Genomic DNA, 27382 nt, shown 5'->3' with positions numbered 1-27382 from the left:
GCCTCCTCTCGGAACTCCCTGCTCCGTAAAGTGACAGGTTCAAAGTGGGGCGCTCACCCTCATACGATAAGGACAACAGCCTTAGCACTTTGCTACTCGGCAGGGGAGTATGCTAGTCCCGTTTGGTATAAATCTACACATGCCAGAAAGGTCGATGTCGCCCTGAATGAAACATGCAGACATATTACAGGATGTCTGAAACCAACACCAACAGACAAACTGTACTCCCTTGCAGGAATAGCGCCTCCTGAGATCAGACGCGAAATAGCTGCAAATGTGGAGAGGTTAAGGGCTTCTACCAGCTCAGCCCACCCCCTACATGGACACAAACTACCACCCACTCGATTGACGTCCAGGAACAGTTTATGCACTCATCATCCCCCGAGAGTGCAGATGCAAGGAAGACCAGACTTCCACTCTGGAATCAGAAGATCCCTTTTCATCCAGAACGCTTGCAATTGGAGGAAAAGCTTCCCCCTGGTCATGAAGAAACCTGGACTACATGGAAGGCACTGAACAGACTAAGAGCAGACGTTGGAAGATCAAAGGACAATATGAAGAAATGGGGCCTCTTGAATGGGGATCAGACCCTATGTGAATGCGGCGTGGTACAAACAACAAGGCACCTTATTAATTGCCCTCTATGCCCTGTTAAATGCACAGAACTTGATCTGCCACAGGCCAGTATCGGTGCTGTTAACGTGGCCAAATTCTAGGCCGATATTTTGTAAATAACTGTTTAATTTTATGTAATATAGTAATTTCATATATTTTATCTCATTTGCAATCTGTGGTCTGTATTGTGCTACTGACACGAATACATACATAAATACATTATTATTATTATTATTATTATTATTATTATTATTATTATTATTAACGCCGGCCCCGTGGTGTAGGGGTAGCGTGCCTGCCTCTTACCCGGAGGCCCCCGGTTCGATTCCCGGCCAGGTCAGGGATTTTTAACTGGACCTGAGGGCTGGTTCGAGGTCCACTCAGCCTACGTGATTAGAATTGAGGAACTATCTGACGGTGAGGTAGCGGCCCCGGTCTAGGAAGCCAAGAATAACGGCCGAGAGGATTCGTCGTGCTGACCACACGACACCTCGTAATCTGCAGGCCTTCGGGCTGAGCAACGGTCGCTTGGTAGGCCAAGGCCCTTCAAGGGCTGTAGTGCCATGGGGTTTGGTTTATTATTATTATTATTATTATTATTATTATTATTATTATTATTATTATTATTATTATTATTATTATTATTATTAAGCTGAGAAAAGAAGCTTACTAACTCACAAAGTCATGAAGGAAGATAATGACCAGAAGGTGAGTGGGATTGGCAATCATAATGATAGAAATAGATCACATCAGACGTCAATCCTCTTTAACACTATAAGCCAACCTCAATAGTCAATAGTATCAAAATATGCCACTTACGCAGGAAATGAAATATACATACAATGTAAGGAAGAAAGCCATACACAGCAACCAAAATGGTTGAAGGAAACTCAGATGCTAAGGAGGGATTTTCTAGGGTTCAAAGGAAAATATCTTTCGATTTATGGAGCTATATTCTACCTGTTGAATACACTGTTTAATAAATCTATGTGTATGGGTACGTAACTAAGTTCATCATTTGATCTTCAGAGCTTGGTCTTGATGTTCTCTTCAGCATGAAGTGGCTTCAAACTCTCGGTGTCGGGATCCCCCTGTAGCCGGTAAAAACTGTACACGACTACCACGCTGTAGAGGGTGGGCACTGCAAAAGAACAGTAAACATTTAATAGGGGAAGGTGGGATACACAGTGTAACATTTTGAATTGCTCGCCAATGACAAAATTCGTGAACTTATTCCTGCTTTTGTTCCAATCGGCAACTATTACTTTTTTCAGGACTATAATAAGTGACCAGGCGCGCCAACTTCGTGTAATTACCGTATTTACGCGAATAATCCCCACATAGTGTTCTGAAAAATTTGACGCACGTAATTGGGTGCGGGTTTAATTTGCTTCAATGTTGGCATTTAACTTTTTTTAAAATGAGCCTTCCTAAAGTTAGGATGCGGGGATTATTCGGTGGCGGGGATTATTCGCGTAAATACGGTGTTTTTTGTGGGTGGGTGCGGGGGGCATGATTAACATGAACGCAGGCATGTGAAATGAACAACTATTAATGCAAACATTCCTAGATAATAACAATATTCACAAACAAACAGAAAAAAATTGAACAACAATAGAGCTTGTTTCTGAAAATACATTTTTGAACGAGTCTTTATGTACGAAGTTTTCAATAATATTTATAAGTAAACAGGAAAAATAGAACTTGGTTCACAAATACAAGTAAAATGTTTGAAGGAATGTTTTATGTACGAAGCTATCAAACATTATCACAAGTAAAAAATAGAACTTGCATTATAAATAAATTTTCTGAAAACATGTCCTATAACTGTATACTGTTCATTTCGTGGTAATAGTTCTACCACCAGCTGTACTGCTTGAACAGTCTACATTGGAAAATGTAGTTCTCTGAAAGCATGCACGCTTCCTAATCCCATTTCTTTATATAAAAACATCTATCACTTTCTCTAGATTTAACGCCTTTAACAGTCTCTGAAGACTACCAAACTCCATGTTTTAACGGGACTTAGCATCTAGGAGGAGAATATTTGGGGGGGGGGGGGGGATGTCACTTTGCCCCCCTAAGATCATCTTTTGTGGGGGGTGGGGTGGGGTGGGGGGAAGAAAACGCTTTGTCCCCTCAAAGTTGGCGCAACTGTAAGTGACTAAGAAATAGTCCATCCACATTATGGCATCCGGCGAGTGTTCACTAACGAGCAAGAAAGTGCCTTAGTGTCCTACCTACTGCAGTGTGTTAAAATGTGTTACGGATTAGGCGCGGTAAAAGTACGGCGATTAGATTTTTAGATGAGACACTTGAATAATGTGAAAGTGCTAGAAAACTGGACAAAGAAGCAAGTGGCTAGGTTTTATTGGCTGTACACGCATGCACAGAAATAGTGTCCCGATATAAACAAAGCACGGCATCCCCCCTCATCCCCCCTCCTCCTCGCTTAACACATTGCTGCAGGTAGAGGACAGGTTGCTACAAGACTGTTGCGACTGAAATGGGCACCGTGCTGGATGTATAGCAATACACAGTGTGCCTTCAACACTACCAGTTCACTCCCTCCCTTCCTTTTCAGTACTGGAGTGGGGCAGTGTTGATTATTTATACAACATTTCTGTGCATGCTTGTACAATTTTAGAGAACGTCATCCCAACAAATATACCGTGTGGGTGGGGACGGTAAAATACATCCACGGTGTTCCATGCCTCTCGTAAGAGGTGACTAAAAGAGAAACCAGGACTCTCAGCTTGGAGCGTGTACTGGCGACTATGGTTTCCCTAGCTTTTTCCACTTATTTGTGCCAGTCTCTTCGCTTTCATCTTTTCCAACTGACTTAACTCCGTCCCCCTCCTTTTTTTCTTACACCGATGGTATTGGAATGGCAAGTTCAATCAATCAATCAATCAATCAATCAATCAATCAATCAATCAATCAATCAATCAATCAATCAATCAATCAATCAATCAATCAATCAATCAATCAATCAATCAATCAATCAATCAATCCTGATCTGCATTTAGGGCAGTCGCGCAGGTGGCCGATTCCCAATCTGTTGCTTTCCTAGCCTTTTTCTTAAATGATTGCAAAGAAATTGGAAATTTATTGAACATTTCCCTTGGTAAGTTATTCCAATCTCTAACTCCCTTCCTATAAACGAACATTTGCCCCAATTTGTCCTCTTGAATTCCAACTTTATCTTCATATTGTGAGCTTTCCTACTTTAAAAGACACCACTCAACCTTATTCGTCTACTGATGTCATTCCACGCCATCTTTCCTCTGACAGCTCGGAACATACCACTTGGTCGAGCAGCTCGTCTCCTTTCTCCCAAGTCTTCCCAGCCCAAACTTTGCAACATTTTTGTAACGCTTCTCTTTTGTCGGAAATCACCCAGAACAAATCGAGCTGCTTTTCTTTGGAATTTTTCCAGGTCTAGAATCAAGTGATCCTGGTGAGGGTCCCATACACTGGAACCATACTCTAGTTGGGGTCTTACCAGAGACTTATATGTCCTCTCCTTTACATCCTTACTACAACCAATAAATACCCTCATAACCATGTGCAGAGATCTGTGCCCTTTATTTACAATCATATTTACGTGATTACCCCAATGAAGATCTTTCCTTATATTAAGACCCTGGTACTTACAATGACCCCCAAAGGGAACTTTCACCCCATCAACGCAGTAATTAATACTGAGAGCACTTTTCCTATTTGTGAAAGTCACTACCTGACTTTTATCCCCGTTTATTATCATACAGTTGCCTACTGTCCATCTCACAACATTATCGAGGTCGTTTTGCAGTTGCCAACCCACGCTCCTAAGTTCAGAGCCCCTTTTAGTCGCCTCTTACGACGGTCAGGGGATACCGTGGGTGTTATTCTACCGCCCCCACCCACAGGGGGTCATACTGAGCATTCGGACAGGCAGATACTTCTATAGTATCACAATTACCAAGCCCTCCCTGCTGTCTCTTTCTTCTTAGAACTAATAGCATGTTAGAGTTATGAAGATTAGAGTCAATCGTCACGCGGGGGCTGCGGGCTCCCTCCTCCCGCGACAAAACTACTTTCGCTGTGTGATTGCTGCCTTGGAGACGGATTATTTTGGATCGAGTAGGGTCTCTCAGTCGCCTTGACAAAGAACACTGCAATGTATTCGAAACGTCGGCAAACTGTACACTATGTACAGAAAACAACAACACGGTTCAACCCGGAAGTGTAAATGACCAATATCTTGTTTATAATATGTCTGTAATCTCTCTGTTTTCGATATCAAGTCTTCATCTGACAATTCAGCTAACACATTTGGGAGAAAAACAAGTGAACTTATTAACGCCATGATCAAGGGACAAGAATCGTTTTACGAAATTTTGGTCCCCTAAGGGGCACGTACCCCCCTCCCCCGCCTTCATCTTATGATTTTGCGGTCCATGCATCCGGGTCTAGTTCACTCCACGTGTTTGCTAAGACCGGAATGAGCAGTCATGTTCTTCCTGGATGTGGTCAGAGACTTGTCTGTAAACAGATAAGAAAGAACAGAAGTGCCAACGTGGTATCAAACATTATCTAGACTAGTTTTTTCAACCTCTATCCCATGGTTTCACAAGCATTTTATCGTCTCTGAGGCCCCCTGAATATTTAGCATGCATGTCCAAAGACCCGTTAGCCAAAGAACAACTAAAAAACAGAATTTTGTAATGATACGATATTCGATTTTATTCGTGTAATTTAGGACTAAGATTTACTTTCTTTGAAAGTTTAACTTCATTTACATAAGGATATTTTATGCATCTACATAAATTATACAACAACGTGCCACTTGGCTAATAATTACAACAGTCTGGATCTGGAAACTTACCTGAAAAAATCACTTGTTGCGGTTGTTGGACAAATGGTGCTGTTTTCCAAAGACCAAGCGTTTTACAAGCGTAGTCGCTCGAACCGACGATCATCCTCTACATTAGCTCTGTTTCTGTACTTCGTTTGATTTGTGTGAGAGCATAAAAGGTAAACTCGCACAAGTATGTTGCTATGAAAGACATTAAATGCAGTATTTCCTTTCTAGAAGTAGTAGGGTATTGGGGATGTCATGGGCACACAAGTCGATCAGATTCGTGGAGTTGTGATACATTCATGGAACTTCCTGGAGCTGAAGATACTGGGAAGACTTGGGAGAAAGGAGACGAGCTGCTCGACTAAGTGGTATGTTCCGAGCTGTCAGTGGAGAGATGGCGTGGAATGACATTAGTAAACGAATTAGTTTGAGTGGTGTCCTTAAAAGTACGAAAGATCACAATATGAAAATAAAGTTGGAATTCAAGAGGACAAATTGGGGCAAATATTCGTTTATAGGAATGGGTGTTAGGGATTGGAATAACTTACCAAGGGAAATTTTCAATAAATTTCCAATTTCTTTGCAATCAATTTAGAAAGGGCTAGGAAAACAGCAGATAGGGAATCTGGGACCTGGGCGACTGCCCTAAATGCAAATCAGTAATGATTGATTGATTGATTGATTGATTGATTGATTGATTGATTGATTGATTGATTGATTGATTGATTGATTGATTGATTGATTGATCAGAGGTTCACAGATCTGCCTGCTTGATAGGGGTTTTATTGCCTGACGAAGAAGCCGACACCTCGTTCATCTCTACACGTATCGGTTAAAGGATTTTCTGAGCGGGTCCAAACTCGTATAACTCGTATTCACGCTGTGAGTTGGCAATGCTGAACTTACCTTCAGTATTTGATGCTGATCTTACCAGCAGTCATTATTGAGATGACTATTGCGGCAAAGCCTGGAGGAGATTCTGGTCCAAACTCGTGTAACCCTCGTCAAACATTGAGATTAATCTTCACTTGAAGAGTTGTCAATGTTGATCTTATGTCTGTTGCTCACGGTAAAATTTTCATTCAAATTTACTCTACAATAATTTAATTTTATAAAATTTCTGTTATTCACGGTCAAATTCAAATTTTATAAAAGCCTCGATAAAACTTTTAATAAAATAGGACATGTTCTATTCCGTAAAATCAATTGTGCGAAGCGAACCAATTAGCGCAGCTGACATGATGATTCTGGCGCTACGACGTGAGAAGATTGTGAAGGTCATTCGCAAACACACGACCGACTTGATGCGTCGCTGGAGCGCAGCGAGGGATCCAGTCGGCCGTGGTAAACATAAACAAACAGTTCTAAAATTGCAGAATTCAGGTGGACTAAGGAAGCTGTTAGTGTATGTATGAGGCTAAAACGCCAATGTATCACAACATAAATGCAAGAAGAGAGGCAGAAACCTTAATCGCCGAATTTGTGTCACAAGTTCGGCCGTACACAAGCCAGGGCGATGTGAAGGCGAATATAAACGGGGTTCGAACTCAGTTATTGGCAGTACATACTCATCTTAATTCAGAATTTAGTTCATAGATGGATATCCTGATTCTTCCACGGAATTTATAAAATAATTTTACCGTGAACAACACTACTTGTATTCGCCATATTTTTATTAAATTAGTTGTACAACAAATTTTACGAAACATTTTACCGTGAGCAACGAGCGTTACCTGCAGTCTTTAGTGAGATGATTATGGTGGAAAAGCCTGGGAGAGATTTTGGTCCACACTCGTGTAACCCTCGTCAAACATTGAAATTAAACTTCACTTGGTGAGTTGTCAATGCTGATCTTACCTGCAGTCAAGAGTGAGATGATTATGGCGGTGAAACCTGGAGGAGACTCGGGTCCAGCCAGGCGAACGTTGAAGGCTACGGTTGCCACGTAAATACTAAACGCTACTGACAGCAGAACAAGGATCGAGTTCCAGATGATCCACGGCAGCAGAATTTGGCGATTCTTCTAAATAAAACATAATAAAGATATTAGTGTTTAAGAACTGTTCAGTAAGGAGCATAGACTACAAGAAAATACACTGGGATTTGCTTAATTATAATTATTTGAAACAGAGGATAACATTCAACTCTCATTACCACAAGCACTTCTCGTTCATTTTAGAATAGGTATTATTATTATTATTATTATTATTACTATTTTTATTTTACACAGATCTTTTTTACGTACTGTTATGTATTTCAGTATTCAGTCTCTGTGAATTAATTAAGCGCCCCCAAAATCCTCAGTTTGTGACTAGCCCTGTGGCTTCGTTTAGTTCTATACATCTCATCATTACATTATTAAATACAGGGCGAGCTGGCCGTGCGGTTAAGGGCGCGTAGCCGTGAGCTTGCATCCGGGGGACCGTGGGCTCGGACGCCACCGTCGGCAGCCTTGAAGATGGTTTTCCGTGGTTTCCCATTTTCACACCAGACAAATGCTGGGGTTGTACCTTAATTAATTTTTGGTTTGTACAGAATCAGAGGTAAACTACGGCACATAAAAAAGAGCTCAGCATTGAAGTGTAAGTCAAACTGGAGGAGAAAATAGGCAAATAATTTTTAAGGGTTCGAGGGACGAGGGATGCATTTAATTGCATTTAAGATTTTTTTTTCCAGGCAATAAAGGCTAGAAAACCGACGCAACAAATAATTACTGTAGATGACTTCACTAGATAAGTGAGCTGCCGGCGGTTCACAGAGTGAGGGACTACACGAGGATTGTACCAGAGCAACACAGAAGAAGGAAAATGAAGGAAGGCAACGAAGCGATGGCTCTTCCTGCCATTGTACTTCCTCCCTACAAATGTATTTATGAAAAAGAAAGTGTTACCGGTATATAGTTATTTTAATAACTCACGGTCAAGAATGCCTCATTCTTTTTATCTGTCTTTCATAATACCTTACAAAGTACAGTATAATATCCCGCAATCAAGAGGAATTATGGGTGTGTCAGGGGGGTGTGTTCACTCCTTGTAGATCCGTAAGAGCAATGCTGTTTTCTTAACGAGGAATGACCTAAGTATACATTAAACCCTCGATCTAAAGGAATATTAGGGGCCAAGGGTTGTCTGTAAAATCCCAAGAGAGCAGGTAAAATTTAGACCCCATGTAATAAAAATTACGTGGCTGTGTGAACTGCGGGTAATCTGAGAGAAGTTTCTGAATTACAACAGTGAGCTGAGTTCCTTTAAAATAACATTTGTCGTGCGATTAGCACTTGTCTTTCGTACAGTTCATGAAGCATGTGGCGGCACCTGGGACAATGAACCCCTGTAAATCTCTTTAGTGCATTAAAAAAATGTAGCTTAGTTTCCTCAGCTTCTTGTCTTGAATTTGAATACTGAATTTCACAAATTTATGTACCGGCGTTTTCCCGTGATGGTGTTGAGCTAAGCCGTTCGATATGGCAACCCTGTTGTCATAAGAGCAATACAGTTTTCTTAACATGGAATGAGCTATACGTATAAATACTTTCCTTTTTAATATGATGAAAACGAATTTAATTCTCCATACTAATTTCTTTGGCAAAAGTAATTTAACTCTTAAGAAAAATTTGTAGTAGAACATTACACGAAAGGTAACGATTAAGAAACAATTTTCGAAAGGCATCTCTTAGAAATTCTAGAATATGTCGATATAAGTCTATAATCATGATAAAGCGTATATTTATTCTGTGTATGAGCTAGTTCGCATAGACAAAGAGACAGATAAGATAAAAGGAAAAAGAGAGAAAAATGTTTTAAAGAATAAAATGAGGAGCTGGCGGTCCTCGAACGCGAGACGTCCGATTCGAAGTCAGTTCACTTGGAAGAACTAGAGCACCAGGACCATCCCATCATGTACCACGCTGGAGCGCGCTCCATTAGGCACGGAGAACAATGCTCTTTACCTGTTCAGGTAAATCACGAGCGCGGCTGTTCGGCGTATTAAGCGACAGAACGCAGCAGCGCATTCTATGTTCGAGAGTGGACAAAACGTGAATTAAGTTCTTGCCCGCGCAGAAACTGACACAGATTGGCCTGGACCATCCTACAAATTGACAGTGACGAAACCAATGGTCTGCTAGACCACCTGGTAGCCACGCTCGATAAGGCCTTAAGTTTAAATGGTCTGATATCGTGGTTAGCTGGTTCGAGTCCCGTTGGTCGAGAAAGATTCACCATCAGAATGTTGGCCGGTGGGGTAGGAGAGGTGGAGGTTTACGATTTCTAATCACTAGATTGCGTGTCAAAAACCTGGATTAATTTCCAAACCTCTCCGCAGTGTTCATATGGAGTGAGGGCATATGACGCTGTGGATTATTATTTGTCGTCGGATAGAGACGTTAAGCCTTGAGCAGACCGCTTGGTATTATTCGATAGGAGTAGACTATGTGCTGACACCAGGTTTCACCATTTCCCTACCTCTTTATCACCATCCTACATTCAGACCTGCAGCTCGCCCCAAGGGCGTCAAATAGAAAGACCTGCATCAGGAGAGCCGAACATGTCCTCGGACACTCCCAGCACTAAAAGTTATATGATAAATAAATAAATAAATAAATTGGTCTGCTTTGATTAGGTCCGGCGAGTGACAAGACAACTGGTCTGGATTGGTCTAGAAAGCAAATGGGTCTAGAGGTACATGTCCCCACTCCCCGCCCGCAAGCTAAGCTGTGAAGAGGCGTACAGGCTTCTATAGTCGTAATATTGAAAGATGCGTTCTGACAGTTCTTAGAGTGAGATTCGTTTACTGCCTGCGTGGGAGAAGGGAGTAGGGGAATGGTTGGCATGGAAACGGGGGGCAGACCCACTGCGGTTGCCATGGAGATAAGCCTGCTGGCCGGCTCGTGTTGCTTGGAGTTGCCAAACCTCTCACTTCTGAGTTACGTACAACAGAACACAGCGGTCTGAACGAACGAACAAGTGAGCCGGAAGTGAAGGGAAGGAGAAAGGAATACAGGAACGTGGCAATACTGTGTAAGCAATGCTCCTCCCTCCAGCCCTATCTGTCAAAACGCTTCTTTTAATATTACGGGTATATTATCCCCACTGAGCACATCCACTATCGCCATCCATTCAACAGTTGTTATTGTAGCGTAGTTGGCAATGACATGCATCTACTTAAGTATCTGCATCTGTATTGAATTATGGAAATGACGCCATACTGAAGGATTCGACCAATAACAGCGCACCTTCATCAACCTATTTACCAAAATGTTGTTTTATTATGATTTTCTATATTAAAACAGAGTAAATATTAAGGGCAGGATTGAGGGACCCCAGCAGTGGTTATGCACACTTGTATCTCACTCACATGTAATATGAGGTAAGATTTGCAAGATTCTATATCCTAAGTGTCCGACTCGTTGGCCGAACGGTCAGCGTACTGGCCTTCGGTTCAGAGGATCCCGGGTTCGATTCCCGGCCGGGTCGGGAATTTTAACCTTAATTGGTTAATTTCAATGGCACGGGGGCTGGGTGTATGTGTTGTCTTCATCATCATTTCATCCTCATCACGACGCGCAGGTCGCCTACGGGAGTCAAATAGAAAGACCTGCATCTGGCGAGCCGAACCCGTCCTGGGATATCCCGGCACTAAAAGCCATACGACATTTCATTTTCATATCCTAAGTTGCGAAATAAGTGAAATGAGCGAGCTGGCCGTGCGGTTAGGGTCGCGTGGGTATGAGCTTGCACTCGGGAGATGGTAGATTCGAAATCCACCGTCGGCAGCCCTGAAGATGATTTTCCATGGTTTCCCATTTTCACACCAGCCAAATGCTGGACCGTACTTTAATTCCTTAATTCCTTCCCACCTCTAGCCCTTTCCCCTCCATGCGTCACCTAAAAGGGATGGAACAGTGGTCTAGCTCTATCGTTCATTTTTTATCTCCATCTGCCTCTCAAAGTCTGAACAAAATCGCTGACCCCATAGCTGTGGCTTTTTCTTGTAAGACTAAATCCGTAAGAAAACAAAAACCTATACTCCTCACGGTGTTTCTTCTAAATTGACGTTTTGCAAGACAAAAGAGCATCGCTTCACCTCTGTTGCCAGTGAGCTACTGCCGCGAGAACGGCTGATGCAATACGACCACCGGTACACAGCCCTCGTAAAATGTAATACCGTACTCAGAAAAGCTTATGAGTCGGGATTGGAAACAAATTCACAAAACTACACTTACTAACAATACCCGGCACTAAACAAGGAATACATTATTAAGAATAAAAGGGAATGAGGAAATAAAGGCTGGCACAGGAAGGAGGTTATGGTCTACAAAGGGAACACTCATCTGATCTCAGAGTCACTTTCTTGCCACTAGTCTTTCCTGAACTACACTGAGATATGCTAACCACGCACGAACTATATACCCACTAACCAATACACGGATGTAAATAAAACTACAACTAATTTTATACACTTAACAACTAAATCTGTATTTTACTAACTTATGCTATGCTGAACTGTAAACTATGCTATACTGTACAATGCTGGAGAGATAAAGACTAACATGAAAAACACTAATAACTAAAGAAAAAATGCAAAAGATCATGAACCGTACCGAATAGCATACACACTGAGCGGGACAGGTTAATAACGTGGTATGTAAATATTAGAATTGGCAACTAGGTTTCGAGATCGCACTTTGCCGATATAAGTCGATATAAATGGCAGCCTGGGATTGGTTGGATCACGGCCGACTTGATGCGTCGCTCTAGCAAGGAGCGCAGCGAGGGATCCAGTCGGCCGTGGTTGGATGTCTATGTTTCAGCACATAACTACCAGACAGAGCCAAAGTAGGCCAAAACGTCAATTTAGAAGTAAAGCAGTGTGGAATATAACTTGATAACCAAAGTCGTTACAACTATTAGTATACAAGTGATAAATTGTTGCAAAATACTTACAATTGCCGCTCCTATGACGAGCAGCACGCTGACAATAACCTCGATGATGGCAGCAATAATGATGGAAACGTAGAATGGACCTGCAGGAGCAAACAATGGTTAATGTGTCAATACCAGTGAAAGTAAGGTGGTAGTGGTGGTGAATATTATTTTCAGAGGAGGTGTAACAATAGCCAGAAGAGAAAAGTGGAAGAGTACGACACTTCGAAGAATAAAGATATCGGGAAAAGGCAGGGAAGTCTGGAGATAAAAATTGATATGTCAGCAAATACACTATATAAAATACGTGCCAATTTGCGAGATGTCGCAAGACACTGATTGTTAGCGCACCTAGCGGGACGGCCTTGAAACTAAGTGTAGTAATGCACTATACACTATGAATTGTATCGAAAATGTCAGATTCCAAGTTGTCTTTAATTACAAAGTGGTTACAGGAGTTTCCCCATTTCACATCGGATGGTAAAATTATATTCTGTGACTTTTGCAGCAAAGAGGTGAGAGAAACTTGTTTTATATTTCCCCCTAAAGAGTTATTATCAATTTAGCAAAATAAACGTGGTTGTAAACTGATGCCTATTGAAATACGTAAAATTGAAGCTGCCTGAAAATACTTTATAACCTTTAAACACCTAAAAATTTGAGGTCTAGTAATCACTATTGTATGTTTCTGTTGTGGTTGCAAATGTAGTGTGTCGTCTGAATATGAAGAGAAAAGTGTTGAAACAAACACCCAGTGTCCGAGCCATAAGAATTAATTAGACGCTATTAAAATCCCCGATCCAGCCGGGAATCGAGTCCAGGATCTTCTGAACCGAAGCCTCAACGCTGACCATTCGGCCAGGGATTCGGACAAAACAAAATCATTATTTTGAGTTGCATTATCAGTATTAGCATTCAACTTTCGCAGTAGAACGAAGCAAAAATCATTATTTCTATCAATTTTAACATGCAACTTTTGTAGTTTGTATCTTGCCGCCTGATGTTTAAGGTCGTGCCGCCGGGTGCGCCACTGTCAACATGTCTCTCAATTTAGTACGGGAGAATGTGGAAGTGTCCAGTATTGTATATAGTGTACTTGATTTCAATCATTCTGGTAAAAAAAAAAAGTTCGTTCTGGAAACTGCTAGATGACAATCCAGCAGAGAAAACTACGTCTAACTTTGTTTGCCTTTCTCCCAACTGTCCAGTGTTTCACAGTGAATTCCACTTTCTCCTGTATGATTACATTTAACGTTACAAAACTCTTCTTATATGGGTATCACTCACAGTTACATTAGGAAGAATGAGTATCAAATTTTAAACTGCAATATGGATCGCTATAGCCTAAATTTTGGTACAAAAATATTCATTCCTTTAAATACAATATTTCTTCAAAATAAACTCTATAGTAAAATCAGTTCCTAGTATTTTTGAACATGTATTAAGACTAAATTGAGAAAATTAAGTTAAATGTTAATAGAACTTTACAAAAGAGATGGATTTAATTTTCAAACGAACTCATTTTGTTCAAGAACTATTTAAAATTTCCACCTCTATGGTGTAGTGGTTAGTGTGATTAGCTGCTACCTCAATAGGCCAGAGTTCGATTCCCACCTCAGCCATCCTCGAAGTGGTTTTCCATGGTTTCCCACTTCTTCTCCAGGCAAATGCCAGGATGGTACTGTAGTTATTGATGATGATTATGTACTTGAATAATAGAACAGGGATGGTGTATTAATGTGTTTAATTAACACTCCAACTATCGTGGGGACGAAAGTAAAAACATGAATAATAATCAGAGAGAATAAAGATAATATAAGAAGCACAGAACATCAATATGTAAAAGTCTTCGAAACCCTAACAAAGTTCAAGGAGTTTATAACACATATGTGAGTTTATACACATATATTGATACTAGAGGCCGCCACACACTCCCTCCGCAGTGACAGCGTCCATGTATTTTGGAGGGAAGGTGACCCTTCGACCTGATCTGGTGATCCGTGGTGCGGGTGTATTGGATTGAGTGCTGCCTGTCTTCTTCTGAAGGTTGACAGTCTTTGGAATGGAACTCGACGGAATGTCCAGAGTAGTTTCTCCAGATATGTCTTCCTTGTTGTCCGATGATTGGTCTGCCAGAAGGAAGGCAGGTTTCAATCTGTCAATGCTAATAGTTTGTTTCCCTGTTGGCATCTCCACCTCGAAGTGTTTGTCACTGCGAGATAGAACTGGATATGGCCCGTCATATGGTGGTTGAAGAGGTGTTCTGACCGCATCGTGTCGAACGAAAACGAACTTGCTCGTCATCAGCCGTGGGTGAATGAAGATCTTTTTGCGGTCGTGATGTTCTGTTGGGACTGGCCTTAGGTTCCTCAACTGTTCCTTCAATTTGAAAACGAAGGTTGGGATGTCAGTTACTAGTTTCTGTTCGTTGAGAAATACTCCTGGTAGCCTAATTGTTGAGCCGTAAGTCATTTCCACTGGCGAGGTGTTGACTTGCGGAATTATGCAGGAACGAAGTCCTAACAAGACCAAGGGAAGCTTCGAAACCCAATCATCAGACATCTGTGCCTTCAAAGCAGATTTTAATTGACGGTGCCAGCGTTCAATTTTTCCATTTGCTGCCGGATGATATGCTGTCGTTTTAATGTGGACGATGCCCAGTGTGCTTGTAAGGCATTTGAAAAGTTGACATTCAAATTGCCTTCCGCGGTCAGTAGTTATTATATGAGGCACGCCAAAACGAGATATCCATGTTGAGACTATGGCAAATGAAACTGCTTCTGCTGTGATGTCAGCTAATGGAACTGCTTCTGGCCATCGCGAGAAACGATCAATAATTGTTAGTAAATAGCGATATCCTTGTGATGGAGGTAGTGGTCCAATTATGTCCACGTTAATGTGACTGAATCTTGCTGCCGTTGGAGGATACTGTCCCACTGCACTGTTGGTGTGTCTCCAGACTTTACTTCGTTGGCAAGGAATACATGCTGATGTCCAGGTCTTTACGTCCTTTTTTAGTGATGGCCAAATGAAGTGCTTTTTTACTAAATTAATGGTAGCTTGAACACCAGGGTGAGCTAGATTGTGTAGCGAGTTGAAAATTGCCTGTCGTAGTTGTTGAGGTACATATGGGCGAATCATATCTTCAGTCATGTCGCAAACGAGTTCTTTACCATTGGGCAACATTATTGTTCGACGTGCAAGTGACGTATTCTTAATGTGTGGAAGTTCTTTGCCACAGTGTTGGCTTTCTGCTATTTCTTCCATGGTAACAGTTGGAGGTATAGTGATTGAAGCAATTCGTGAACAAACATCAGCTGCGATGTTCTCCTTTCCAGTAGTGTAACGTATGTCTGTGGTGAACTGTCCGATGAAACTAATGTGTCGTATCTGACGTGGAGAAGCTTTGTTTGAACGTTGCTTGAACATGAAGGTGAGTGGCTTGTGGTCGGTGTAAATCGGAAAATCACGTCCTTCAAGCATGTACTGAAAGTGCTTCACAGCTGAGTAGGCAGCGAGGAGTTCTCTGTCGTAGGTTGAGTAATTCCTCTCTGCATTTGTCAGTTTCTTGGAGAAGAATGCTAATGGTTGCAGATTATTGTCCTTGATTTGTTGCAAGGATGCACCAATAGCATAATCTGAGGCATCTACCATTAAAATTAGAGGTAAATTTGAAGATGGATGAGCTAGAAGTGCTGAATCGGCCAAGCTATCTTTTAGGTCATTAAATGCTTGTCGAAGATTTTCTGACCAATTAATTTTTCTGTTGTCATTTTTCTTAGTCCCGTGGAGAAGGTTCAAAAGCTCTGCTTGTTTACTGGCTGAATTTGGCAGTGCTCTTCGGTAAAAGTTAATGAGGCCAAGAAACCGGCGCAGTTCTTTTACTGTTGTGGGTAACGGATAGTCAACAATGGTTTGCACTCGCTCTGGTAGTGGTCTGATTCCTTCTGCAGATATCACATATCCCAGGAAAGGTACTTCTGTTGAACTAAAAATGCACTTGTTCAGATTGATTCTGATGTTGAACGTACTGAGTCGTTCGAAAAGCATTTGAAGATGCTTCTTGTGCTCTTCTTCATCTTGTGATGCCACTAGGATGTCATCTATATAACAGTACACGAAATCGAGGTCTCTGAGTATACTGTCGATATATCTTTGAAAAGTTTGAGCCGCATTACGGAGTCCAAACGGGGTGCGCAAAAATTCGAACAAACCAAATGGAGTTATCACTGCTGTCTTAGGTACATCGTCCGGATGTACAGGGATGTGATGATAAGCTCTGATTAGATCTATTTTTGAAAATATTCGTTTTCCATGTAGTTGGCTGTTAAAATCTTGAAGGTTAGGAATAGGATACCTGTCAGGCTTGGTGATGTTGTTGAGAGCACGGTAGTCTCCGCAAGGTCTCCAGGATCCGTCTTTCTTGGGAACTAAGTGGAGGGGACTTGCCCAGGCGCTCTTTGATGGCTGGCAGATTTTCATATCGATTATTCGTTGGAACTCTGCTTTAGCTGCTTTGAGTTTGTCTGGTGGTAGTCGTCGTGCCTTTGCTGCTACAGGATGTCCTTCTGTGACAATGGTATGATAAACAGAGGTATCTGGGATGTCGAAATGGACGTTTTCATGGAGCAAGTTGGGAAATTTCTTTAGAATGTCAGCATGTTTTTGATCTGGTGGCATTAGATAAACTGTTCCTATGCCCGAGACTTTAATCAATGTGCCAGGTGCCTCTGCTGATGTTAATGGGTCAATGAGTCGCCTGTTCTTTAGATCTACGATAAGGTTGTAATGGTGAATGAAGTCGGCTCCAATAATTGGTGATCGCACATCTGCAATTACGAATTTCCATGTGAAATTGCGCCGTAAACCCAAACTGAGTACTAGTAGACGCTCTCCGTAAATGTTAATACCAGTGCCGTTTGCTGCATAAAGTTTACGATCTGTCTTTTTTGGGCGATCACTATCCGAAAGCGGAATCACAGAAATATCAGCTCCGGTATCGACCAGGAAACGACTTCCGCTACTTCTGTCTGTGAGAAATAGGCGGCATGAAAAATGACTCCGATCACCTGCCGCCGCTAGTGTGGAGCGTTTTAGTTTGACTGCATGTTAGAATTCTGAGCGGAAGGTGGTTGATATGAGCATGGGCTTTGACATTTCTTTGCCCTGCTGCGATATTTCAAGTGATACCAACATAGTGCTCCATTAAGATTAAAAGAGTGGGCTGATCGGGACCTGTCTCGTGACCTTCTTGGTGAGGAACGAGATGATCGTGAGCTACTTCTTGAAGAACGTGACGTTTTCAATTCATTGATTTTCAGTGTTAATTCAGTGATCTGCATTTCTAGTCTTGAAATACGATCGTTACTGACATCATTTAATTTATCGACTGCAATGGTGGATGGTACCTGCGCGGTTTGAGCACAAACATTTAATCCCGGTTGTGAAATTTCAACAATTTTGTCAGCCATAGTGGCTATGGTGTCTAGATTATCTTTACTCGTAGCTAATATAGAACGTGCGGTAACAGGAAGCCGCTGCATAAATATGGTTTTCAAGAAATCGTCCTTGACTTGCGTACCGGCTAAAGTTCGCATCTCACGCAAGAGCTGAGTTGGCTTCTTATCATCTAATTCTAACTCTGTTAATAATTTCTTCACTTTCCTATTCTCTGACTCTTCAAATTCCTGAATTAGTCGTGCTTTAAGCTCTGTGAACGGAGTGGTAGATAATGGTCGAGATAAAAAGTCGGAAATTAATTCTACAATATCTGCTTCTAATGACGCAATAACATGATTAAATTTCGTGTTTTCGTTAGTGATACCCAACATAGTAAATTGTGTTTCAACTTGAAGAAACCATACCTTTATGTTTTTCTTCCAGATGGGTGGAATCTTCACTGAAATGCGAGCAATACCCGCTTCGTTCCATACTGTTGTTGGCGGTGGATTTGTTTCGTTGCTGGCATCGGTCATTTTCACACTTGACTAACCACAAAATGTGTTCCGCGCCGTATTTTAATATCACGTCGGGGTCACCAATGTAGTTATTGATGATGATTATGTACTTGAATAATAGAACAGGGATGGTGTATTAATGTGTTTAATTAACACTCCAACTATCGTGGGGACGAAAGTAAAAACATGAATAATATTCAGAGAGAATAAAGATAATATAAGAAGCACAGAACATCAATATATAAAAGTCTTCGAAACCCTAACAAAGTTCAAGGAGTTTATAACACATATATGAGTTTATACACATATATTGATACTAGAGGCCGCAACAGTACCTAACGTAAGGCCACGGCCGCTTCCTTCCTCTAACTAGTACATCCCTTCCAATCTTCCCATCCTCCACAAGGCCCCTGTTCAGCATAGCAGGTTAGGCCGCGTGAGTGAGGTACTGGTCCCGCTTCCCACTCTCATCCACGACTAACTGTCTCACGCACCAGCACACTGCCCTTGAGGCGGTAGAAGTGGGATTCCTAACTGACCCCGAAGAAAACAATCAACCCTGGACGGTAAGCGGATTAAGTAGGAGAATAAGAAGAAGAGGAAGAAGACATTTAAAATGATACCTCTAATGGGTTTTGGGAATACATTTTCTATCTTTTAAGATCTACAGTATGTATGTATGTATGTATGTATGTATGTATGTATGTATGTATGTATGTATGTATGTATGTATGTATGTATGTATGTATGTATGTATGTATGTATGTATGTATGTATGTATGTATGTATGTATGTATGTATGTATGTATGTATGTATGTATGTATGTATGTATGTATGTATGTATGTATGTATGTATGTATGTATGTATGTATGTATGTATGTATGTATGTATGTATGTATGTATGTATGTATGTATGTATGTATGTATGTATGTATGTATGTATGTATGTATGTATGTATGTATGTATGTATGTATGTATGTATGTATGTATGTATGTATGTATGTATGTATGTATGTATGTATGTATGTATGTATGTATGTATGTATGTATGTATGTATGTATGTATGTATGTATGTATGTATGTATGTATGTATGTATGTATGTATGTATGTATGTATGTATGTATGTATGTATGTATGTATGTATGTATGTATGTATGTATGTATGTATGTATGTATGTATGTATGTATGTATGTATGTATGTATGTATGTATGTATGTATGTATGTATGTATGTATGTATGTATGTATGTATGTATGTATGTATGTATGTATGTATGTATGTATGTATGTATGTATGTATGTATGTATGTATGTATGTATGTATGTATGTATGTATGTATGTTGAGTATTAATTCCAAAGGCTGGTTAGAACCTCAACAGCTGTGCCATTAGCTGCCATAGCTGGCTTAGGCGTCACTGAAAGGACATACTAGGGAAATGAGCAGTTAATTTCTCGTTGCTTTCCTCACAGGACCAGAAGTTGCTATTACTTATCAGTCTGCCAAGCCCACTGAAATGCACGCACCAACCCCATGAGCGACATTTTCACACCATTCATAGCAGGGACTGGCTGTATAACGAATAGCATTACTAACATCAGTCACTTTCATATTGTCAGAGCCAAGGAGATACTAAGATAGGTCGATGTTGTAGCCCATAGGGCACTGTAAACACTAAGTCTCACCAGCAAGGGCATGTTTAGAATATATATTTCATGAAAATTCACACTAGAAGGTAGAACGTTGAACGCCTACGTGACTTTAGGTGGCAGAGCGCGGGCATCTCACCACTGCGTTCCGTGGTTCAAATCCCGGTCACTCCATGTGAGATACAGTATGTGCTGGACACAGCGGAGGCGGGACAGGTTTTCCTCCGGGTACTCCGGTTTTCCCTGTCATTCCAGCAATACACACCAATATCATTTCACTGTCAGTCATTAATCAGAGGAATGCGACAGGCTTCGGCAGCCGGCACAATTATTCCTATCCTCACCACTAGATGGGGGCTTCATTCATTCCATTCTTGATCCTTTCGAATGACTGGAAACAGGCTGTGGATTTTCAAGGTAGAAAGTTCTTTGCCTAGCCGAGTGACTCAGATGGTCGAGGCGCTGGCCTTCTGACTCCAACTTTGCAGGTTCGATCCTGGCTCAGTCCGGTGTTATTTGAAGGAGCTCAAATACGCCAGCCTTGTGTAGGTAGATTTACTGGCACGTAAAAGAACTTCTGTGGGACAAAATTCCGGCACCACAATGTCTCAGAAAACCGTACTATTATTATCATTACAATACTGTGCTGCTTCACAACACTCGTTATAAACAGGTCACATAACTCGTCTTGATCGTAGTCATATTGTTTTTCCTGTCCTTTTCAATGGTTTTATGAACATTTAGTAAGAAGCGCGGTATGGTACACCGCAGTTCGCAGCCAGAATTCAGCCATTCTGACGTAGTCAGGTAAAAATCTATCCATACATTCGCTTTCTGCACTTTTTGATGTAAAGATTGGCATTGTTATGCTACTTATGTTCCAAAATGGGTAAAATATAAATATGTAAATAAATTAAATGTTAATTTTAGTCTTATACCAATTGTATATTATTATTAGAGGTAATTTCACATACTGTATATGAGTTGACTATGTTTGTCAGATATTATAAGTAGAATTTTGTAAACAATATCAATTTATTAAGGATGATGTACGTGTTTAATAGAACAAATTATTAGCGTAAATTGTATAATATTGTATTCTAGGAAAATTTTCTTTGTCTCTTGTTAATTTAAAATTTAGTGCTTGACAATAATGTATTTTAGTGTACCATTTGCCACCGAGGTAGACACCTCATTTGCAAATAAAGAGATTTTGATTTGATTTGATTGTGTCGTAATAGACAACGGTATTTTAATCGCAGTTCTTCTATATAGAACGGTTGTCTTGTGAGCTCATAGGTTAGTCTCGAAGGAGCGTTCTTTTTCAGGCAGATAACTATTTTAAGATACTTGGCCTTCACTCTTTCTAGTGGATCCTTCGACAGGTTTTCCCAAATAGTGTCTAAGGCGTATGTCATGATGGGGTCTGTTTGGAGTGTTTTTCTCTTAGCAGCATGTAAGTTATTAGGAACGCTCTGCCATCTGTTGAATATATTTGGAAGCTGAGAAAGGTTAGAGAATCAAAGAATATCTAGTAGGGAATAGTATTCTTCCGCGATCAGAGGAAGTGTATACTCTCTGGCTAGACAGGTAGTAATCAAATGTGCTGTATGCAATTACATTACTAAGGATGAAAATAACATATCAGATTATTAAGTAAATTGTTAGTCGCATAGCAACCCGCTAATTACAGAATGTATTGCGGGTTAGGTTAAGCTTTCGCCTGCAATTATTGGAGTGATCATTATAATGGTTTGATTTTATGATTACTCAAAGTTGGCTAAACTTACAGACCTATCAATGTCTCATGATTCACCGGCAGGTAATTCCAGAGCGAATAAAACAAAAGTGAAGCAAATCGGTCCAGTAGACCGGACGGACAAATTTGCCAAAGCTGTTCTTAGTAAACTCTTTTAATATACCGGGTGTACCAAAACTCGAAGGAAAAAGTTCAGAAATGGATTCCTCACATAGGGAGTAGAAAAAAAGGTCATGACGACATGGGTCCAGAAACGTATACTTACATATTTATTCAAACTTTGTGACACAAACTAATTTTAGTAATAATTTACATGGCCTCATGCAATCAGCCAACCGTCTCATCAACAGAGGTTCGCCATTAACATCTGGGCAGGCATTGTTGGTGACTCCTTGTTGAGACCCTACGTTCTTCCGAATACGCTTACTGGACAGAACTACACGAATTTCTTGCGTACTGCATTGCCTGATTACTTGGAAGACATGCCATTTGCATCCCGTCGACAAATGCTTTTCATGCATGATGGTGCTCCCACACATTTCAGTCTGCTTCCCGCAGGTACCTGAATACCCATTTTCCTGAGCGCTGGATCGGTAGAGGAGGACCGATTGTTTGGCTGCCACCACGCTCTCCTGACTTGAACCCCCTGGACTTTTACCTGAGGAGACACTTGTTCCTGATGAAGCAACTTTATGTGAACGCATTGTGACAACCTCTCAGGCAGTGCGCACTACACTAGGCATTTTTGATCGCGTGCGTAACTCCATGCGACGACGAGCGCGGAGGCTTGTATTCAAGCTGAAGGTCGTCACTTCGAACATTTCCTCTGATACATGCTCAAAGTATTTCAGCTGCCGTTACAGATGTACGGTGTAAATGTACAAAAGTTTGAATAAATCTGTAAGTATACGTTTCCGAACCCATGTTGTCATAACCTTTCTTTCTTCTCTCTATGTGAGGAATCCATTCCTAAATTTTTGCCGTCGAGTTTTGGTACACCATGTATATAGATTACAAATTTCTTTGTCCCTACCTTGTCTCCTTAAATAAATCTTTCTGAGATACTGGTTTTTAAACTGGGATGACTCTATTGCATAGAAAGTGAGATGCCAATAAACGACAAACAATAGACATGCCTCTATTAAAGATGTCACTGCAATAGTACGGGAAATTGAGCAAGCTGTTGACTGTATGCCAGAAAAACTGGAGGAAGTAATCGAACATTAATATAATATAAATGTCAATAAACAAAAAAACTTAAGTAATAATGGCATATGGCAGAGGAGAAGAGCCAAAAGTAACAATCACAGTGAATGATGACTGGCAACTGTTATTCAATTTTTTGCACTACCTCTTTTTAACATATATGATGTTAATTTTAAGAATGTGTCCTCTTATTATATTTAATGCAGTCATTTATCATTATTTCTAATTTAATTTAATTATTGCAATGCAATACAACGTAATATATACATATTTCAGTGCCTAAAGGCGTAAAATAACATATTACTTACTTACTAGATAATGTGAGAAGATTGCATTACCTGGGAAGCAAGGGTACGAAATTTGGTAGAAGCAAGAAGGAAATAGGATCAGTCAAGCAAAAGGTGCATTTAGCAAAAAGCAAAGTCTCTCTAACCCAAACAGCATCAGTTGGATGACAAGGGAAAGTTCCTTTAAAAGTACCGTTCGGGGTGTTGTCTTCTATGAGTGTGAAACCTGGACAATGGAAACACAGCAAAAATAAGAGATAACGACCTTCGAACAGTGGTGCTGCAGGAGAACATTAGAGATCAGTAGAGGCGATTGGGAATAAGAAGTAGCGGGGTACAAAAATTTATAGACAACACGAAGTACCCAGTCTGAGGGGGAGAGGGTTGACATCAAAATTGAAAAAAAAATATATAGTATATAGTATTTCACTACACAGTAACACAGTAACAGACACTGGGTAGAATGCACACACATATTGACTGAGAGAGACCGACAGACTGACGAATGCACGCGGCAAGCGGTTGACATTGGCAGAACATGTTGCACATTGCTCCGTGGGTCTCCACTACTTTCGGTGGCGCTGTACAATTCAGTTGGTCGCGAAGAGCGACATTTTGAGCGTATATCCGCTAAGTATATTTCTTAATAATTAAAGAAATTAAAGGGAAAAAGCTATTTAAAAAAACAGGGCTTGCATATGTTTTCATAATTTCTAGTTTCGGGTGGCTAAAATGAAAAAAAGGAATGAAATTTTTCACCACAAAGTAGCGGGGGGTCGGGGCGAGGGGGGCGCTAATCGCTGCCCCTGGAAGAGGCAATGTACAGGAGGAGTAGGGGAAAATACTGCTGTTTGGAGAAGCATAAAAACTAGGACAAAATTAATCGGGGACGTTCTAAGGTATGGCAGCGTATGGCAGCTTTCTTACAACTAATATTGGATGGGACAGTTGAAGGGAGGAGATACCGAGAAAGAACCCCCTTCCTTTACATTCAAAAGACAATGGACGACACTGTGGGAACTAAGCTTAAGTCAAGAGAAAGGTAGAAAATAGAGCTGATTGGAGAACTCCCGCAAACCATTCTACGGATCGAATATTTAAGCAGGAGGAGGAGGAGAAGTGACTTGTCATCGTATTTTTCCTATAATATGATCCTTAAAGGTGTTATTGGTCCCATCAGTACAATATGTCTTAACTACAGAATATAAGGAAATACTTACTTGCACACGGTATATCTAGGCCCCATTCATGAAATTCTGAACATATCAACACCTGTTGATTGACTGACAGACCGAAACCGCAAATCCCCAACACCTGAAACATACAAAACCACCATCAAGGCTCTGCTTAATCCTTTCAGCCCCAAGGGCACATTTTTACACACACACACACACACACACACACATATATATATATACGACCTTTATAGTTACCGTTTCTTAATTTCTTTGACTTTGTCATATGTTAATTTTAACTGAAATTACATTACAATTTCTTTCTTTCTTTCTTTCTTTCTTTCTTTCTTTCTTTCTTTCTTTCTTTCTTTCTTTCTTTCTTTCTTTCTTTCTTAATCCGTTTACCGTCCATGGGGAGGGATTCCACCACTACCGCCTCAAGGACAGAGTCCTGGAACGTGAGACTTCGGTTTGGAAGGATACAACTGGGGGGCAGGCCTTACCTGCTGTGTTGAACAGGAGCCTCGTAGGGGGATGGAAAGATTGGAAGGTACAGACAAGGAAGAAGAAGGAAGGGCCCGTGGCCTTAAGTTAGAAACCATCCCGGGATTTGCCTGGGGGAGAACTAGGAAACCACGGAAAACCACTTCCAGGATGACTGAGGTGTGAATCGAACCCCCTCTACTCAATTGACCACCCGAGGCTGAGAGTACCCCGTTCCAGCCCTCATACCACTTTTCAAATTTCGTGGGAGAGCCGGGAATCGAACCCAGGGTGGCAGCTAATCACACTAACCACTACACTACAGAGGCGGACACACAACAAATTAACTATAAAATTGCTTAAGTCCTTCAGTTTTAAGGGTGAGACACATCTTCACTCCACTTTGTGAGATTTTATAAATCAGTCTGCATCTTTTAAAGGCTCAAAATACACTCTAATTAATCATCGATTCGCCCACAAGACAACTCTGTGATTATGATCATGTCGAAAACATGCTGACCCTCGGCACATATAACATTAACGAAATGATTTTTCTGATGCAATTAGCAAAATATCGGGCTTGAGCTGAAGAACCTTACCGACCAAACTGTCTGGCTCCATGGCTAAGTGGTTAATTAAGGCCACGGCCGCTTCCTTCGCACTTCTAGCACTTTATTATGCCATCGTTGCCGTAAGACCTTTCTGTGTAGGTGCCACGTAAAGTAAATTGTAAATTAAAAAAAATCAAAGTTAGAAATATTTTTTTCTTTAGGAAAATATTTTCAGTTTCTTTATATTTCTTTTCTTTCACATCTTCCCTTCGAAGCTGCTCTCGTACCCGCTAAAATACTCACCCCAGTTCGAGAACCACCGAGCTTCACTACTGGTAATAATAATAATAATAATAATAATAATAATAATAATAATAATAATAATAATAATAATAATAATAATAATGTCCGCATCTGTTGTGAAGTGGTTAGCGTGATTAGCTGCCACCTCCGGAGTCTCGGGTTCGATTTCCGGGTCTGCCACGAAATTTGAAAAGTGGTGCGAGGGCTGTAACGGGATCCACTTTGCCTCGGGAGGTCAACTAAGTATAGGGGGATTCGATTCCATCCTCAGCCATTCTCGAAGTAGTTTTTCGTGGTTTCCCACTTCTCCTCCAGGTAAATGCCGGGATGGTACCTAACTTACGGCCACGGCCGCTTCCTTTCCGCTTTCTTGCCTGTCCCTTCCACTCTTCCCATCCCCCTAGCATAGCAATTGAGGCCGCCTGGTGAGGTGAAAATGAAATGTCGTATGGCTTTTAGTGCCGGCACATCCCAGGACGGGTTCGGCTCGCCAGGTGCAGGTCTTTCTAGTTGACACCCGTAGGCGACCTGCGCTTCGTAATGAGGATGACATGATGATGAGGACAACATATACACCCAGCCCCGTGCCAATGAAATTAACTAATTAAGGTTAAAATCCCCGACCCGGCCGGGAATCGAACCCGGGACCCTCTGAACCGAAGGCCAGTACGTTGACCGCTCAGCCAACGAGTCGGACGCCTGGTGAGGTACTGGTCATCCTTCCAAGTTGTATCCCCGACCCAAAGTCTCGCGCTCCAGGACACTGCCCTTGAGGCGGTAGAGGTGAGATCTCTCGCTGAGTCCGACGGAAAAACCGACCCCGGAGTGTAAACAGGTTAAGAAAGCAAGATAATAATAATAATAATAATAATAATAATAATAATAATAATAATAATAATAATAATAATAATAATAATAATAATAATAATAATAATAATAATAATCGTATGGTCTCAGCTACCGTGCGCAGGCACATCAATTTGACGCCATCTGGCTGTCTGCTCGTCACTTTCGGCGTTCCATTTTACTCTAGGCCTACTAGATGTCAGAGTAAATCGAATCTCTCTTGGGCGTCTGTGGCTGAGATTTAATGAATTTTGTTGGGTAAATACCAAATGTGTCACCAGAGCTCTTTTACATGCCGGCATCATACGACATGGAGTGTCGATTGGGCTTTTTTCCGCCCTTTAAAGATCCAACTACCTCTGTTGGATTTGGATCCGCTATCTTGGGATCCGGAGGCCGACACTCTATCACTGATCCACGGAGCCACCAGTTAGACTACTGGTTAAAATACTTACGAAATAAATTGCAGCAATAATGTAGGCCCCATGTTGCAGAGAAATGCATCCACAAAAGGACTCGACTTCGGTGATAAGACCGTAACCTGCCATGGTCACAGTGAAGGATACAATGAGGACACTTCCTTTAGGAATACATACACAGTAGCTATCAGCTCCAAGAGGAAGGATCTGGTTCGTTAGTTTACGTCAGCATGAAAACCACTTCCTATATCTGTTAGGAGTTCCCAGAAATGTGCGAACTTAATCACGATGTTGTTAACGTATTTCAGAATGATACAAAATGTCAAATGTCCTTATGATCAATCAATCAATCAATCAAT

General features: G+C 41.1%; 1 protein-coding gene across 1 annotated transcript; it reads right to left on the bottom strand.

Moving 5' to 3' along the window:
• Nucleotides 1–1533: 1533 nt before the first annotated feature.
• On the bottom strand, nt 1534–27182 carry LOC136883281 (uncharacterized). The gene is made up of 5 exons (XM_067155503.2): nt 27060–27182; nt 24467–24560; nt 12406–12485; nt 7319–7484; nt 1534–1756 (listed from the first exon to the last, which is right to left on the bottom strand). The coding sequence occupies exons 1-5, from the start codon at nt 27150–27152 to the stop codon at nt 1641–1643; spliced, it is 549 nt and encodes a 182-aa protein (XP_067011604.2). The 5' UTR covers nt 27153–27182; the 3' UTR covers nt 1534–1640.
• Between the last annotated feature and the right edge of the window lie 200 nt (nt 27183–27382).

This window comes from Anabrus simplex, chromosome 11, assembly GCF_040414725.1.
Source record: "Anabrus simplex isolate iqAnaSimp1 chromosome 11, ASM4041472v1, whole genome shotgun sequence".
Taxonomy (NCBI): Eukaryota; Metazoa; Arthropoda; class Insecta; order Orthoptera; family Tettigoniidae; genus Anabrus; species Anabrus simplex.
Note: the sequence above shows the minus strand (reverse complement) of the source record. Positions and strands in the feature narration are given on the sequence as shown.